Below are 16,929 nucleotides of genomic sequence, written 5' to 3'. Positions count from 1 at the left end.
AAGAGATGTGACTATAGTTACTTGTGTCAGTGTTCTGGTTATCCTGCGAACCTTTCCCAGAAGCCTTAAGTTAGTCCTAGTCATCATTACAAAAAGCAAAGAAAGCAGAATATTTTTGAAATGTTTTTAAAAAACCTTCTGAAATGTATTCTAGAAACAGTTACAAGGGAATTGGCTGCTTGGGCGCCCCACACTTTTAATAAGGCAATAAAAATGAAAACTAGTCTGAATTTTATTTTCTTTTACCAAAGCAAACCTGAACTTGACCTGTTGTTTTCAAGTCTTTTTTGAATGGAAAGGAAAACTGGTTCAGATGATTATTGCTCCTCTCCTACTCAGAACTCAATCTAAGCTGTTATTTTTAGAGCATTTCAAACCCAAACAACCTAGTGCTGAACTCATCTGAAAATTTGGCAGATTCAATTTCCTGCTTTACAGGCTACGTAAAGCTATGATAAATACAACTAATTCTTTTTCTGGGAACAGTAACCACTTAACAGACTTTAAAACAAACAAAAAAATCTTGTCCTTGTAAACTTTGTGGGTCTGTTTCTTTCTCATGGTCTTCAGTCATTCTCTAGATTGACTCTTTACATGAGTAGAACCACGTCTCAGAAAATGTGAACTCAGAGATACAGTTATCTTAATTTGTATGTTGAAGATTCTGGAAAAAAAAGTCATCATTCTGAAGCAGTTTGAGTTTGAAAACGCTCCCCCCCCCTCTATGTGATTATTCAGGATTATTCAGGAAATCTAGTAGATATACTGTTGTATGAGAGGAATTAGAGTCCACACAAATTAATCTAGAATCACTGCATGCACTGTGCTAAACAACCCAGCAATGCAAAAAGCCCAACATTTGACTGAAAGCTGTTTCAGAGTGAGTAATGGTGTACTTGTACTTGGCAATATTAAAAAGCTCAACCTTATTCTAAGAGCGTTCTGGACATCTTAGAGCATTCATGCTCTAAGAAATGAGACTTCTAAGTAAAGGTCATATAAAAACAAAGCCATAATTGGCTGTCATGGGTAGAAGATGCTTCATCTGACTTCAGGCAACTTCCATGAAGAAAAGTGACCCATCTCAGTATTGCCAATGGCCAACGTTATTATTTCCTCCAACAATGTATTAGACCTCCCAGTACACATCAGAATAAAATGAAGACCTTTTAAAAATGTTCTTTAAGAAGTCAGAGCAAGTACCCAACCCAGGATACCCTCAGTCCTTAAAGTACACTGTGGAAAATCCAGTGTCAAGTCCTTCCTGCACAGAATAGACTATGCGTGCAATTCTGCTGTTTCCTGGGTAGTTCTGTCACTGCCTGCTGTCCCACACGCGCATGGAGGCAATGCTATGATTTGAATGCAGATGTCTCGTCACCCAACTGTGCCATCTGCATCTGAATGAGGAACTGTCCTGGTCTCATATCTCAAGGGATAGCAGAACTGTCCCAAAACATGAGCTTTGGGTATCTAGCTGAACTGTTCTGGTGAGGCTCTCACATTGCCAGGGAAGGAAAAGCTTCTCCAGAGGATGCCTTGAAGCAGGCATCTAGCAGAGGTGCTCTGACTTGTCTTCTGGAACTCCAGCTCCTCTGATGAGTATGCAGAAGCAGTCATTTCAGTTTGGAGGCATATTTCTCAATCTGCTTTCCCACTCATAAGAGCATAGGAAATTTTTCAGTAGGTTCATTTTCTAGAACGTAGCCCAGGCACAAGAAACTAAAAGAGGATTTTCTTTTTATGAGCTCTGACCGATATTTGTTTGCTATGATACAGTTGTTTCCTTGAAAAGATTTCTTAATTTGAGGCTGATCTGGAATGAAAGGCAGGCCCTTGTTATCTGTTGGATATTTTAACTATGCTACCTTTCTAGGTTAAAATGAAACTGTGCTGAAAGCTATAAATAGCTGTAGACTTTAAACAATTTAATACATCTCATAGAATCCTAACTATATGTCAATACCGTGTATCTATTTAGCTGGAAAAAGCTAGTTTGGGTTAGTTAAGTCCCAGGATAGTTTTAGTGTAGCCTACAGAAAGGTGGCCTGTACTTGTGTAATTTACTTCCCAGAATAACTCACAATCCAGCATTACTGACAATTACATAACAGCAGGATGAAAGTTTGTTCCCGTAAGGCTAGTGCACGCATTCACCTAGGTTAAATGCTCAGCTAGCCTGGCCTTTTAAGAAACAGAGAGATTAAACTAAGTGCTGCCGAGGAGAAAAAGTCAAAGGAAAAAGAATATATTGGAACACAATGCAGATGTGTACAGAGCAGCCTAGAGTTTTACCCCAGCTGGAAGTGTGGAAACACTAGACTTTTAATGATCGCCATATTCAGTAGGCCATTGGGACTTTGCATAATTAATTTTACTCTCTTAGTGTTTGAGTATGTCTTGTGACAACAGGATAGTTGTTTTGCCTAATTCCTGGGGAGTCAAAAGCCAGATCTGGAGGATTAACTGAAGGCAAAGGAGTAGCACAAAACTACTGCAGTGGAAAATTAGAGCTTTTATGTCACAGCCTTGCTTGAGTGCTGTGTGCCCAACAATGTACTGACCAAAAGAAAAGGAGTATGGGAAAGTTGAATAGGATGAATATAATGTACTACTTTTTCACTTCTTCAGAAGTGGCTATTAATGTCAAATGAAATAAATAGAAGCATGTGTCCTTTCTGATTGCTGCTTGCTGATTCTGAACTCACTGAAGTTAGTCACAATAGATTATGTCTGGACCTCCTTTGTTCTGTCCATGTTATCTGCTTTGAAATACATCGGCAAGTTTAATATCTGTATTTCATCAGTAGTGGCAGCAATGGTTGATGATGTATTAACTCAAATTTTGTATCATTTATCTAAATGTGCTTCATGAAGGAAAAAGAGTTTGTCTTCTGTGCTGGCGTCATTTAAAGTTCAGCAGTTCTGCTTGCAGTGAACTAGAAATACACCTGAGCTCATTCACTGTCTGCATGTGGACTTGGCAACGATATTGCTCATTTCAGAAATTTTTGAGTATCTGCACAACTTTACCCCATGTGAATAGTTCCACACTGCTCCTCTTCAGTTGTGTATTTTGTTTTGTGCTCCATATTGTCAGGTAGTAAATGTCTTGCTTTAATTAAAACCAGAAGAGGTCAAAAATCAAGAATTACCTGAATGAAGATAAATGCGAGGACAATTTGAATGGAAAAAAATCTGAATACAAGGATGCCTTGTATTCTGTACTTGCATAAAAATACTTCTGAAATTGCATCCTTACTTAGTTCAAAGATGTGTAATTAGAGTATTTAAAGAGGAGTAAATCAGACCATAAAATGATTTTCCCTTGTTTCTGCAATACGAGCATTGAAATAATCATATTTAAAGAAAGTAAATACTTGACATAGCAAATTAAACTTTAGGACAGTTGAGTTGATAAACAATGATATCGACTGATAAACTGAAGGATGTCCAGAATGCTTAGTACAAATCTGAAGATACTATGTTCTTCACCCAAAGAGTTGAGTTTGTGTTAAACCTTGAGGAGTAATGTAGAGCAAAAGTGTAACTAATACCTTTATAAAATTTCATGAGGAGTGAAATGGTACCGCTGATGACCCCTTTGACAGGTCCAGAGTGATATTCCTCTTTAATATCACAGTATTGCTGCACATAAAGAGCTCGTATAGGCTCTTCAGTTGCATATGAGTCAATGGGACTCTATATGCTTTGGGGGACTTGAACCTATCGAGTCTTTTCTTGACATGACTGAGGTGACACAGAAGTACGTTTGTAAAATAGGCTGTGTCTGTGAGTGGTGTTTGCTGTGTTAATACGTATAGGCTGTCCATAAGCACTGTTTGCTTCAGATCAACTTCTGAGGCCCTTATGGGTCTTGTCTTACACCTGCTTAGATCCTGGCATCTAACAGAGCTGCATGATCTGAAACCAGTTGTTTCTGCCAAGGAAACACAGTGCAGTGTTGTTCGTTCTGCTGTTTAGACATCTGCTTGTGTTTATTCCTTCCTGCTTCTCCATATATATTGTGTATGTTTTTATATTTTGCTTACTGCTCAGCCAAGGTGATCCAGAGCATCAGTCATGCAGGTAGGACAACAGAAATTACGTTTCATGTGCATGTGTCTCTCATCCACAATAAGCTCTTGCTGGAATATAGTCCCTGTACCCGGAGTGCCTTGCTTGTATATGTATAGTTAAAAATAAAGCCTGGGCCCTGTATTAATCCTGGGGGGGAAAAAAAATCCCTTATATTTTAAATGGTGTGACTGAAGGAGAATTTGAATCTGCATTTACCTTGAAGAGCAGTGTGTTCAGGCAAATCAATATATACGTTGTCATGTACATTTTGAATGACTGCCTTAAATACCTAAGTACGATTGCTGGTTTTGGGAGATTAATAAAGTGGGCATTTGAAAAATTAAAATGTTGAGGGAAAGTAGGAGGCAAGAAGAACAAAAAGAAAACAAACCTCATATTTCTGGTAACACAATGAAAACAATTTTGTGCATAAGGTGAGGTTGATTATATCACAGTTTCTTAAAACAGTAGCTTTTTCCTCCTGAGAAAAAGTTGATTCGGCCTAATTTGGTACTTGGCTGGTCTTGCTTGGTTAGATTGATTAATTAGGCTTTTACTAGGTGTTATTTACGCCCTTGGCCTTTAATATTCAGCCAACCATGAGCCAGAATTTTGTGAGAAAAATCTTTAACTCTTGGGCACTTGTGTTTAAAAGCCCCTGGGTGCCAGTAGGAATATATTACCCGGCCTCATTCTCACCTTGCTTTCTCACACTCCCAAGGTGCCTGGGGGCCCAGTTTGTTCCATGGTTGCCAACGTGTGGCTCACCCTGTGCCTACATTGACTACTGACCCAAGTGCCATGCTGGCGAGCTGCCCCTCGTTTGAGTCAGTGACAGAAAGAGTCCTCTGGGACCTTTTGAATCTTGGAGAATTTTATTTTGACATGTCTAACCAGTAAGCTAACCTAGAAGTAGTGCTCTACTCTAGAAAGCTATTTTTAGATGTTTCCATTCACAAACCATTCTTCTTTTGAAAGTGTGATTTATAGCATGGTATTCTCTCTGCTTTTTCTTGTCTACTTTAAAGATTTTTTCCTTTAAGACTCAAGCAACTTAGTTAAAATTGATCTTGTGGATACTCTGACAGACACAACTGTGCTGAGGTGCAGGTGCCCTGGGCCTGTGTGGGTGCGGAGGCTGCAAGGGGGGGCCCTGTGTGGTGGGGCCGGGCTGCCTGGTGCCAAACACAGCCAGTTCCAGCCAATCCCCACAGTGCACAGCTGAGCCCTGCAGCCACGGTGGTGGCCGGGGTGTAGAAGGGCAAAAACACTGCACAGATTGAAAAGATGGGAACAAAAAGAGAGAGAAATGGCAGCATACATTAAAGGAGGAGGAGGTGCTCCGAGGCAGAGCAGATCCCCCCTTGCAGCCCAGCTGGAGCGGGTGGATGTGTCCTGAAGGAGCTGCTTCCCCTGCAGAACCTGCACTAGGGAGAGGAGTAAGGGGGGAGGTTGAGCCTGGGAAACGGTGGAGGTTAAGTCCTGTTTTAACATTTATCTGCTTCTCACTGCCCAAACTGATTTAAATACGCAATAAATTAATTTTCCCAAGCTGAGTCTGTTTTGCCCATGGAGACGATTAGTAGGCAATCTGCCTGCTTATCTTGACTCCGAAGCTTTTTCATCTTATTTTCTCTCCTGACTTGTAGAAGAGGAGGAGGAATGAGTGAGAGGCTGAGTGGATGCCTGGCCCTTAGCTGTGGCTAACCCACCACAGAACTGGGTGCTCTGTTCAGTGGGTCAGGCAGTCGTTTCGGTCCCTTTGAGATGCCCTAAGCTCTGGCATGCATCTGCAGACGGCTATTGGGAATGACATGGAATCTCTGGGTGACATGTGCCTCCTGGGGCAGTAACTGGAGGTGCCTGGAGGCCTCTCAGAGTATGCTAAGCACCACTTCGTGGGCAGCTGGATTGAGTCCTGTGAGGCTCGAGTTGAGCTCAGAGCCTACCGCGCAGCAAACCACGTTTCTCACTGTCCCCTTCTGAAGAAACTGGTGTTGATAACAATGCTCAGCTAATGTTTATAGATGGGTTTGAGCACTTCAGCTTCACAGAATATTGCATATCCTGTAGGAGAGGATTTGCTTCTGAATATACCATCATTAAACATGATACACTAAAAATGCTGGTGCTAGTTAATGATGCTGTAATTTGGTGGGACTCAGGTATAGATGTAATCTAATGCCTATTGAAATTGATGAGAGTAATGTATGGCTGGAGTTAGCTGAATTTAATTTGAAATTATTTAATCTGACTGATAAATAATTAAGCAATAGATTTTATTTCAGTTCTAAAATGATGAGCAAGTAAGGAAACTAAATTCCTCTGAAGTAGCATTCTGAAGAAAATCTAAATCCTTTTAATGTGGGGCTTTGTTGCTTTAGGGTCTTCTTCAGCAGAGAAATGTTGTTTTTTGAATGAGTTACTTGTGATACTTTTTACATGTGATGGCAATGGCAGAAGAGAATAAGAGGATGTCTTGTCTAAATTACACTTGCAAGTAAAATTTGACTTTCCAGTCTTGAAAATCTTTTCAAGATTTACTGAGGTTGTCAAAGAATCAGTAGTTATCTTGCACTGTGCTGGCTGAAAATGGGTACCGGTGTCCACAAGATGGAAGCAGACACAAATAACTGTACATTTCAAAGCTTACATAGAGCTTATTAATTTTAGTTGTTCAAGAAAATATATGAAGGTACAATTTAAACTCTTGATTAAGTATTTTCTGCTTTTTTGTTACATAGATCTTACCCTGTCAATTTAACATTCTCTGAACTTACTGTATTTTGGTATAGTTAATCATTATCCCCGTTGGGTCCCCATGTGTTGCCTGATCTAGCTGAGAGGCGTCCCTGCCCATGACAGGGAGGTTGGATTAAATGATCTCTAAGGTCCCTTCCAGCCTAGGCCATTCTACGATTCTATGATCATGCTCAGGACTAGCCTGTGCCTCCTTAAATAGAAAATTTATCAAATTTGTCTTCAGGTCTGTTATTGATGAGTATGTCTGCCAGAGGCAGGAGGAGAAACCATATTTGAGATTTTAATTCAGTGAAACTATCGTGTGCTTGATCACATGCTTGTGCCCCAACATTTTTAGTGTGTAACTCTGGATCTGGTTGTCTGGCTGGTGTTGAAAGCCTTTGTTGTTTGGAGTGGTACACAGACTGACTTATGGAGTGAGATTTTTTAGTGATAACATCCTGAAGGAGGCAAAATACCCATCAAAATCAAGTGGTGTTTTCTTGAGGGCAGATTGCAAGACCAGTAATCTAGTATGTGAATAAAAAAATCAAACCTAGCAAGACTAGGAACCATGGCTCATGTGGTGTCAGTGTGTACTACAGTGAACACTCGTTGCTGCTATGTTTGTATCATGGCACAAGTATGACCACCGATAAAAAAGGAGTTCCTTCAGAAGTGAGAAAAATATCTCAATGCAATCAAGTTCAATGATTTTTCTGAAGTCTGAACATTGGTCTTTTTCCACACTTAGAATTCCAATCTTATAGACTGGGCTGCATATGTTAAAAATATGACAAACCTGAAAACACATTTTCTCTTCATTAAGGAAAGATCTATTTCTGTCAGAGTGTGTCTTCCATTCTTGGTAATCTGACAGTTGCTCAGGGCTTACAGAATTGGCCCCAAGGAGCTTGGGTTTACTGTAAGAGCCATGTCAAAGCTGTTAAGTTTTTCTTCAGGCTGGCAGTCTTAATCTGATTTTTATCTGAAATGGTTTTTCTTTCACTTTTGGCCTAGAGTTGTTTTGTGTGTGTGTGTGAATGCAACAACTGGCTTTGGAAACTGAAGCCTTCCACTATTTCCAGATAAGAAGAGTAAAAGTCATGATGAAGAGAACTCATCTTCTTGCAGTGATTTCAGTACAGTTGTGATGTTTTAGTGCACTAGAAAGTATTTAAAAACCTGAGCATTTTATAGAATACTACAGGTTATCTTTGTGGTTTATCTCTGGTCTTGGTGTTGGCTTCCTTTACAGAACTGCTAGAAGGCAAAATGTGGTTTTGGGCTAGACTCCAAGTCTGTTGGAATATAAGGAGGTTAGCAACCCAGAAAGGCATATGATGTGTTATGTGATGCAAGTGACCTAATATCTAAGTTGCAAAAGAAAACTGAAATATTGCAAAACCTAATTTGTATGAAGTTATTAGCCGAGTTATACAGTGACAAATTTCTCCTGCAAACATGCTCTTTGGTTTGGCAGCAGAATCACAAATACTTCAAAATCTAATGAATCTATCTCACTATATCCAACTTCAATTTCCGATTTTATTTTTATAAATAGTGGGACTCCAACTCCAGCTTCGGATGCTGATGCTACCACATTGAGAGGTCAGTTTTCGTTTAACTCCTGTCAAAGCTGATTCTGAATTACCTGAAAATGGAGAAAGTATATCGTGTTTGGATTTTAGAAAGAGCTGTAAATTTTTCTGTCTCAAATAATGCTGTTTGTGATCTGGAGATCATGTTATGTGCTGACATTATTTTGTTATTGTATGAATCATAAAAATCCTGCTTGAGGAATTAGTTCTGTGTACTTTTCACTGCAGTTTAGCTTCATGTTCCCAAAAATACATTTGCCTAAACAGAACATTAGCATTTTATTCCGATTAGTGTATTTGATACTTTTCCTCAGGCTCTTAAAATGTTTTCCTGTTTTTGTCATGATGATGGGAATAGGAATCAAATTTTACTATTGCTTTATGCTTGCTGAACAGCTTCTGTGTTTATCTACATGAACATAGGTGTAAAAAACCTCAAACCAAATAGTACTGTCTTTCAAACTCAGATGCAGCTGCCAATGTTCCTCCCCCTCATGAGATCTCTGTTGAGGGTCCTGTTGGTGGTACCATCCAGGAGATTGAAGATGCAGATACTACTGTGAGTGGTTTTGTTTGTTGAATTTTTTGTTGTTGTTCAGCAATTTATTGCCTTTTGCAAATAATATTGTTTGTGGTTCTTTACATTTCTGAGTACTTACAAGTGTTATTAGCATAGTATGCTAATACAAATCGAGATTTCGTCAAAACAGGGCACAAACTTTAGAAAGTTTTAAAGTAATTTTCTGGGTAGGTATTTTTTCATTTGCAAAGGGTTTGCAATGCCACTTCCCTGACAGCGAGAGAGCACAGATCAGTTGAGCTCTCGGGTGAGGATTTTCCTAGTGAGATAGTACTGGATGGGGAATGCTGAGGGCTTCTGAGAGCTCCAAGAAAAATGTGCAGCATTATTGTTACAATGGAAACACAGTACACCTTAACTTGGTGTAGTAGTCTTTCAGGGGTCCCTGTAGTACAATTGTGTAGGACAGTGGAGAGGTGACCTGAATAGCCTCGAAAATTCCTTCTGATTCTGTGTTCCTTTTCCTCTGCTGACATAGAGGAACTTTTGTTTGTCATCTTACAGTCACCCTTGATATTTAAACAGAATTCCCTACATAGGGAAGCCTACATCAAGTACTTTAAAATATCTCCATGAAAGTGAGCTGCCTTTCAGAAGTGCTTACTGCCACGCAGGTCCCAGGGAAGCATTTGCTTCCAGCGAAATGACCCCTCTGAATTAAAACTGAAGCCCAAACTCTAGAGTCTAACTGCAGTGTTTATTCATGGCCCTACACAACTGAAGAAAATTTTGCCAGCCAGTGATTTGCATCATCTGGCTTTTGTTTTCTTATAAACATGAAACTCTCAGTAGATTTACAGAGAAGCTTATGCATATGCAGCATCTAAGTAGGTGCTGATTTATGGTACTGGGTTTAACTGTGCACTGTTCCATAACCTAGTATGGCCATGAAACAAAGGTGGGCCAAACTATACTTTCTTCTAGAGCTTTCAGAGCTGACTGTGGAGCTCTGATATTGTGCTTCCAAGAATAAATACTGAATATGAAACAGGCAGACAGTTTCTGACTCAAGTCCAGGGTCTGACTTTATATTATATACAAAGAACACTTGTGGTTTGGTCCCATGTACACCATTATTCCATTTTGAAACAAAACTGCCTGACTATTTCTACTGGAGCAGAGGATAGGACCACTCAGTAAATCAGAAAGAAACCAGAATTAGATTACCACTCCTACAGTGTTTTCATTCTGTACCATTATATCACACCTCATCGTTCCTCTGGGCAGCCAAAACACATTGCAGATTACAAGACCAAGAGTGAGCCAAGCTCATCTTCTGCACTCCTATGTTGATTCTACTTTTGGTTTTGGGGTACTGACAAATGATTGAAACTATATGGCCTTGCAAACAGCCATAGAGTAGAAGCATATATATATATATATGCCCGCTAAATATGTGTATCTCAAATGCTAACTAGCTTTAAGTAGTATACTAGTAATTACAGTCCTTAACAAGATTATCTAGTCAAAATGAGATGAGGAGGAGGAAGAGAATTTAACTAAACATTTTTAGAGGTTTCCTAAACAATGTCTAAGTCCCTCACTGGTGGCAGCTCAACTTTCTGGAGACAGGTTTTTCCATTTCCTGCACCATATGTAACAAAAGCTGCAGTTTTGCTGAAAAGGTCTGTTTTGCTGGCTCTCTTTTTTCCTTTTTTTTTAATGAGGAAAAGCAACAACTGCATGTAACTAGCCAAAGACACTTGGTGATTTGGCTAAAGTTAACTTAAGCCAGCCTTCCCTTCCTTCCCCCACAAATCTCGTTTTTTCTTTCTTCATTTTAGAACAAACCCATGAAACAAGATCTGGGGTTTTTTTTCATGTTTTTTTGGTATACTGCTAGGAGTAGTATGCTGGTTGTAAAATGCCAGGGAATTAAGGAGAAAGTGTTCTTCCTGTGTTGCTCAGTCATTCAAATTAGATTAAAACTTGGATTTCACTGCTGGCTGTGGCAGCCAGAATAGCTACACACTTCCCTGAGCATTGCACAGCCACTGCCGTAGGGCTTCTTGGGCAACTGTAGACCTGCGAGTTGAAACCCACCACTTCAGCCCAGCAGAGGTCCCTGCAGATTTCCCAGTGCCCATTCTGTATCTGGGGAGATCCTTCACTTACTGAGGCTGAACAGCACAGGGTGTTGTTCTGAATGTAGAACTTGGCAAAGGTAACCTGTCTTCCAGGTGGAAGAGTAAATAGGAGCCTTGCAATAAATGAGTGAATTTTGTGAAATCAACCTATTGCTGAGTGGGCTCAAGTGACCTGTTCATGGGTCCATAGTTGCACTTTAAATTGCCTCATGAACATCCCACACAACTGGATTTCTGTCTTTAGCTGAAGTCAGCTAGGCAGCCTTGTATTAGATTAAAGATGTTCAAATGGAAAATAGAATTATCTGCAATATAAGAATTCTTAAAAAATGTTTTCACTTGGTCGGTTGCCTCATTAGTTGTTGCCTCTGTCCTTGAGGCTTCCAGCAGAGCGCAAAGAAAGCAGGTATGGTGATGGCTCAGGTCAGCATGCTGTGCTTTGGGCTGCTGCTTTCACCAGTGTGGCCCACCAGCAGTGCCCTGAGGCATTCCTTTCCATGCAGTATTTATGGAGAAGGCTCAGGTTTTCTGTCCCATCATGAGCCAGGGAAAAAAAATCCAGGCTTGCAGCAGCTGCTGAAGTGTCTGGCCTTCATAAGAAAGGTATTTGGACCCAAGCTTAGGAATATAGTGTGCTTTTGACAGAGGGCAGACCATATGTAGATATGTCTTTTTTTTTTTTCCCCCTCACATGGAATTTCTTTTTAAATAGAGTAAATCCAGGATAGGTAGGAGTCTGGCCATGGGTGAGTAGTGAGGATTTATGTTTTGGGAGAAAAATATAAACAAACAAAAGGCATTAAATCACTTCTTGTGTTCTCCCTTCTTCCTTCCCTTCCAGATCAACAATGAGATAAAGAAGCAGGATGAGAAGCTTGTGAGACCCATAACTGAGCAGATGATTGAATTCAGCGTTTTGATTACTGGTGAAAAGTACAGCGAGGAGCTGAAGGACCCAGCTTCTGCAAGGCATCAGCAGCTGTCTGAGCAATTCATTTCTCAGGTGATTACCTTCTCTGACCTCCTTTTTGCTGGCTCTGCAAAGCAATAGTAGCAGGTAGCACCTGTGCTGGGACTGTTTGTTTCTCATGGGCTCTGCAGAACCAGCTTAGGGCTTTTGTTGCCTGAGGCAGGCTGGAAAATATTCAGCCACTATGAGAACACACTGTTTTGTCTAGCATGCTGCCTTTATGAAGCAGCAAAGTGACACACATTTCATGTAGCATACCAGGTGCAGAAGACCTAGTTTTCTTTTTGTGTTTCTCATGAAATAGCCTGCTATCATTTTTGCAGGCAAAAACTGTAGAAGTGTATGTTTAGGAGGATCAGAAAATTATGCTGAACCCCTGAATTAGGATATACTCTCTCTCTCTCCCCCCATTTTCTGTTTTCCTTAATTTACTTTGCCTCATGGTAGCAGAAGAAACTAAGCCAGCTGTTATTCATAAATGAAAAACCTTTCCACTTATTTTAGTCCTTTCAAAGACCTATTTCTACCAGGGCTAACTTTGGCCTTGCCATCCCTTCAGACTTTTTCAGTACCTTTCCCTGTCAGTATTACTGCGGTAGAGCTTGTAAACTCACAGAGAAGTGATAAGGTTCTTATTTGCCTCTTCATGTAACTTCATTAGTTTTTTAAAGTTTTATGACTCGAAAATCTTAAATTTTAAAGATACATTTAACATCTCTTTAGTGGCCAGTCTGCCTAGAGTTTGTTTTAGTGATTCTAATCTCATCGTTCAGCTTGAACTCTTCCATAATGTAGTTGGTTTGAAACTGGGGAGTGAAAAAGACAATTTGAGGGTCTTAGCAAACGAGCCTGCCCACACACTCAAATGGCAGGACATGAATCAGCTGCAGTGCCAAGCCATCAACCTGTGCTGAGGCAGAGGTGGAAGACAGCTCAAGTAATTCAGGTATAGCACAGCATTATCCTGAAGCACAGACAGAGGCATACAGGCCCATAGCATCTGACCTTGTGGGCACACTCGTGGGTCTCCTACAGAAGCTAAGCACTGAAATGGGGTGTAGGGTATCTTAACAATTGTGCAGTGTCCAGATCTGGGACTGCAAAAGAAACTCTGGCATCAGTCCAGAGAATCTCTCTCTAGAGTAGATGATAGATGGGGAAATCAGAAGCTGCAAACAGCAGAACTTATTTGACATTTCTTCGAATGAATGGTTGTACACTGCAGTGAAATACTCTGAAATGTAGGCTGCCAAGAAAACTCTCACTCCTCATTTATGCCCAGAGCGTGTGAGGACATTTTCAAGCCATCCAGCCAGTTCTTAAACACATTCTGAAATGCCACTGGAGTCAGTGGGAGTGATTAATCGTTTAGAGTATTAGGCAGTTACCTTAAAGAAAAAATACATATGTGCATATACATATAAATATGTACATGTACACCTATTTGCATGAGTTATTAAAACTTGGTTTCGAGTTAATTTAATTGTAATTAGAATTTAATGTTTTAATTGTATGCTACAAATAAAGTTACTGACCCACCAATATACAAATGCATATTTAAAATAGGATCATACTGATGTCTCCTAACTTCTGTCTCTCTGTTGTTTCCATATTTTTTTAAAGTTTTGTCTATAATGCTCATCATTTTATTACCCTCATTTTCTTGGGGAAGAGAGTTTGTCTTTCTCTTGGGAGAGGCATCTAGAGTGCTGTACAGCAGCGCATTGTGAAGCTTATCCTTTCTCTAGCTTTGTGTCTTTCTTACTCCCATTTAGTTGGGGTTCTCTGTTGTATCCCTTTTTTGGGGGCTAACCCTTTGCCAGATCCTGGGCCAGATGGGAAAGAGATGTACTCTCCACTGCAGCCAAAAAGCATCACCACAACTGTCACAAGTTGCTAGCGTAGGCTAGATGTCTTAATTTTCCTAGTTGTGTGGCCAAGTAGCCATGCCATAGTGTGTGTGCGTGGAAGAAATGTCAGATGGGATGAAGTCCACCTGGCACGTGGATGTTCCACTCCTTTGATCTCTTGCCCAGTTTTCTCTGTGCTTGGATAAAGAAGCTCTTGAAAATAAAGTCGGCAACACTTCGATTGTTTAAGTCTCACCAGAGACAGTTTAAAAATAGGGAGACTGGGAAGGGGAAGAAGAATTTGAGGAGTAAAAAATAATCTTCAACTGGCAAAGATCTTTTGGGACAGGAAAAAACCAAAATCCAAATGGCATGAACCTTTAATATTCCATTTCTTGTGTAACACAGATGACTATTGAATTAGACCTGGATGTGGTGTCATTTTGCTGCCCCTAGTTGTTTCTTTTTGAGTAGCACTGCCAATCGCTCCTGAGCCCGTTGTAAGTTTAGGGCAATCGAGCCACATTTTGCAAGATGTAATGCATTAGTGCTTCTTTGGAGTCTAAGAGAGGCCCCTGTTGCTACGGCAGCTGCTGCCCCTCTTGTTTAAGTTGCTAAGGCTCAAAGCTTTTCCCCACATTCTTTTTAATCAAGATACATTTGGGAAATGATGGAAACCTTTTGGGCAGCAAAGGGTTTATGCTGCATAAATGAGAGAAAGAATGTTGTCTGCTATGGGCAGTGCAGGTCGCTGCAGCATCTGTTTGAATTTCCCCCCTTTGAATGCTTCTATACAGTTCTTGGGGCATGATGGATATTGTTCTTAGTACTTTTTTTTTTCCTTTTCGGATAATGAAACAATGTCACCAAACCTCTTTTTTCATAAAGAGAGAGAATATTTAACTGATTTTCTCTGATTAGATACAACAGCTCAGGTACACTTCTAGAAAACGTTGAAATTACTTGCTGATTTTTCACTAAATGAGTAGGGTGGAGAAAATACATGTTCATTTTTTGTTTTCCACTCAAAATAGATCAAAAGTGTATTTGAAGGACTACCTGGATACAAGAACATCCATGTTCTGGATTACAGGTAAAAAGATACCAATGCATACGTGGTGAGTGAAACTGATCGTGTGTGACGGGGCAATGTGCTAACACCACACTTGGAAGAATGCCAGGCATGTATGTGGGCGTTCCTAGGATGGATTAACCAAAGAACAAATGCTTTCATGTTTGGTACCTCTAGATAAAGAGGTTGAAATAGAAATACAGGACTGTGTGTAAAGGAGATCATATCTTTTTTGCTCCTGGCATCCACCAGAGAATATGACATGATATGCTTGCCTTGTTTTTAAGATCCGGCATTCTTATTCAAGATTCTATCCTACAATTAAAAGATGTTTTCTAATTTAAAATTAGTACCTAATAATTCTTCAGTACTGTTGGCATGTCCTAGCATTAAACAAAGAAGAACACAGAAACCTTTTTGAGAAAATGTGGTGCATTTTAATTTTTATTCTAATTCCTTAATGTTAATCTGGTCTGACTCTAAAGGCTGGTGTTTGAGATATGTAAAGGTCTTTCTCCCTTTGATCAAAGCAAAGATGACTGAATATTTTGGTAAATGATATGCAATGCTTTAACTCTCTTTATTTGTATAAATATTTTTTGTAAAGACTAATTTTCTCCAATCAATTTATGCTTCAGAATGACACTAAGTTAATTTGGGGAGAAAGGTAATCCTGCATATGATGCATAAAACATCTCAGATGTCTGAGGTTTGGGGTACATGTATCACAAATTATGGGGTTTTTTTGAATGACTGGATATACCTTTCAGAATCTAGTAAGACTGTTCATGAGTTAATCTAAATACTGTTTTCTTCGAGACTTTGTAAGCTGTTTTTCTTAGAATTTATTGGCTGGAATATTCTAGCTAAAATATATCCAGGTATCAAAGCAGCTATAGTGAGGAAGGTTATAGGATTGGAACCTTAGACTGTCTACTGTTTTCAGCCTGGAGGGTACAAAAAACTTCCACCTTGGTATCTGCAGTCTAACACATTTGCAAGCTCTTGCTCCATTTGAGAAGACAAATCAAAAGTTGGTATTTCTGGCAAAGTACCAGAGCTCTATGCTTTGCTCTGTGGGACAAACAAATTATATTTGTAAACTAAACCTTTAGACACAACTAGTAAGCCTTGATTTTCTTGGTACTGACAGCAGTTTAACTGCATTGTTTGCAGTAAGTTAAGATGTCTCTGCTCTGCTGATTCCTTGTGATCGATAGGAAATATCTCAGTTCTGCTAAAGTGGAACAATGTATCAATAGCAGAATAACTGTACAACTGATAACTATGTTGCTGTATGCTTTTTCAAGTTTGTGTGCTCTGTAGAATACCAAAGCAGATTTTAAAGTTAGAAGACTAAAAGGGAATTATAACATTGATGTAACAGGTTTTACTGTTGTGTTTTGTTTTGTTTCTATATTCAGCTCTCCCGAGGATGACAGGTAAAGACAACTTTTTTTTTATGGATGTTGTCATAGTACAGATGGAAAAACATGTTTAGCTGGAGGATACTGTTTTGGGGATTTGTAATTTTGGCTTCAAACCGAGATAGTTATCCAGCATAAATGTTACGTGAGGGGGGTTTACCAGAAACTGCAGGTAACTGATCTGTTTTGAGTATGGATACACTTAATTTGCCTATTTAAATCCTAATCATAAAAAACTATTTGGGCAAAATGTTCCTAAACACAAGTCAACTACTGGACATAATACTCAAGGTGTGTCCTCACCAGTGCCAAGTGCAGGGGGACAGTTACCTCCCTGCTCCTGCTGGTCACACTATTCCTGACACAGGCCAGGATGCCGTTGGCCTTCTTGGCCACCTGGGCTCACTGCTGGCTCATGTTCAGCCGGCTGTCGATTAAGACCCCCGGTCTCTTTCTGCCAGGCAACTTTCCGGCGACACTTCTCCAAGCCTGTAGTGCTGCATGGGGTTGTTGTGGCTCA

General features: G+C 39.9%; 1 protein-coding gene across 1 annotated transcript in view; it reads left to right on the top strand.

Moving 5' to 3' along the window:
• The window catches only part of LOC104275389 (interphotoreceptor matrix proteoglycan 2-like), a gene marked incomplete at its 5' end in the record, with an annotated part of 40,690 nt that overhangs the window by 7,223 nt on the left and 16,538 nt on the right, over positions 1-16,929 (top strand). The window contains 5 exons of the mRNA XM_009871324.1: positions 8,387-8,433; positions 8,891-8,982; positions 11,932-12,093; positions 14,945-15,003; positions 16,407-16,424. Of these exons, the coding sequence (XP_009869626.1) occupies positions 8,387-8,433; positions 8,891-8,982; positions 11,932-12,093; positions 14,945-15,003; positions 16,407-16,424 (378 nt within the window). The remainder of the gene's footprint in view (positions 1-8,386; positions 8,434-8,890; positions 8,983-11,931; positions 12,094-14,944; positions 15,004-16,406; positions 16,425-16,929) is intronic.

Source organism: Apaloderma vittatum, unplaced genomic scaffold (assembly GCF_000703405.1).
Source record: "Apaloderma vittatum isolate BGI_N311 unplaced genomic scaffold, ASM70340v1 scaffold11506, whole genome shotgun sequence".
NCBI lineage: Eukaryota > Metazoa > Chordata > Aves > Trogoniformes > Trogonidae > Apaloderma > Apaloderma vittatum.
This window is presented reverse-complemented; position numbering and strand designations above follow the sequence as displayed.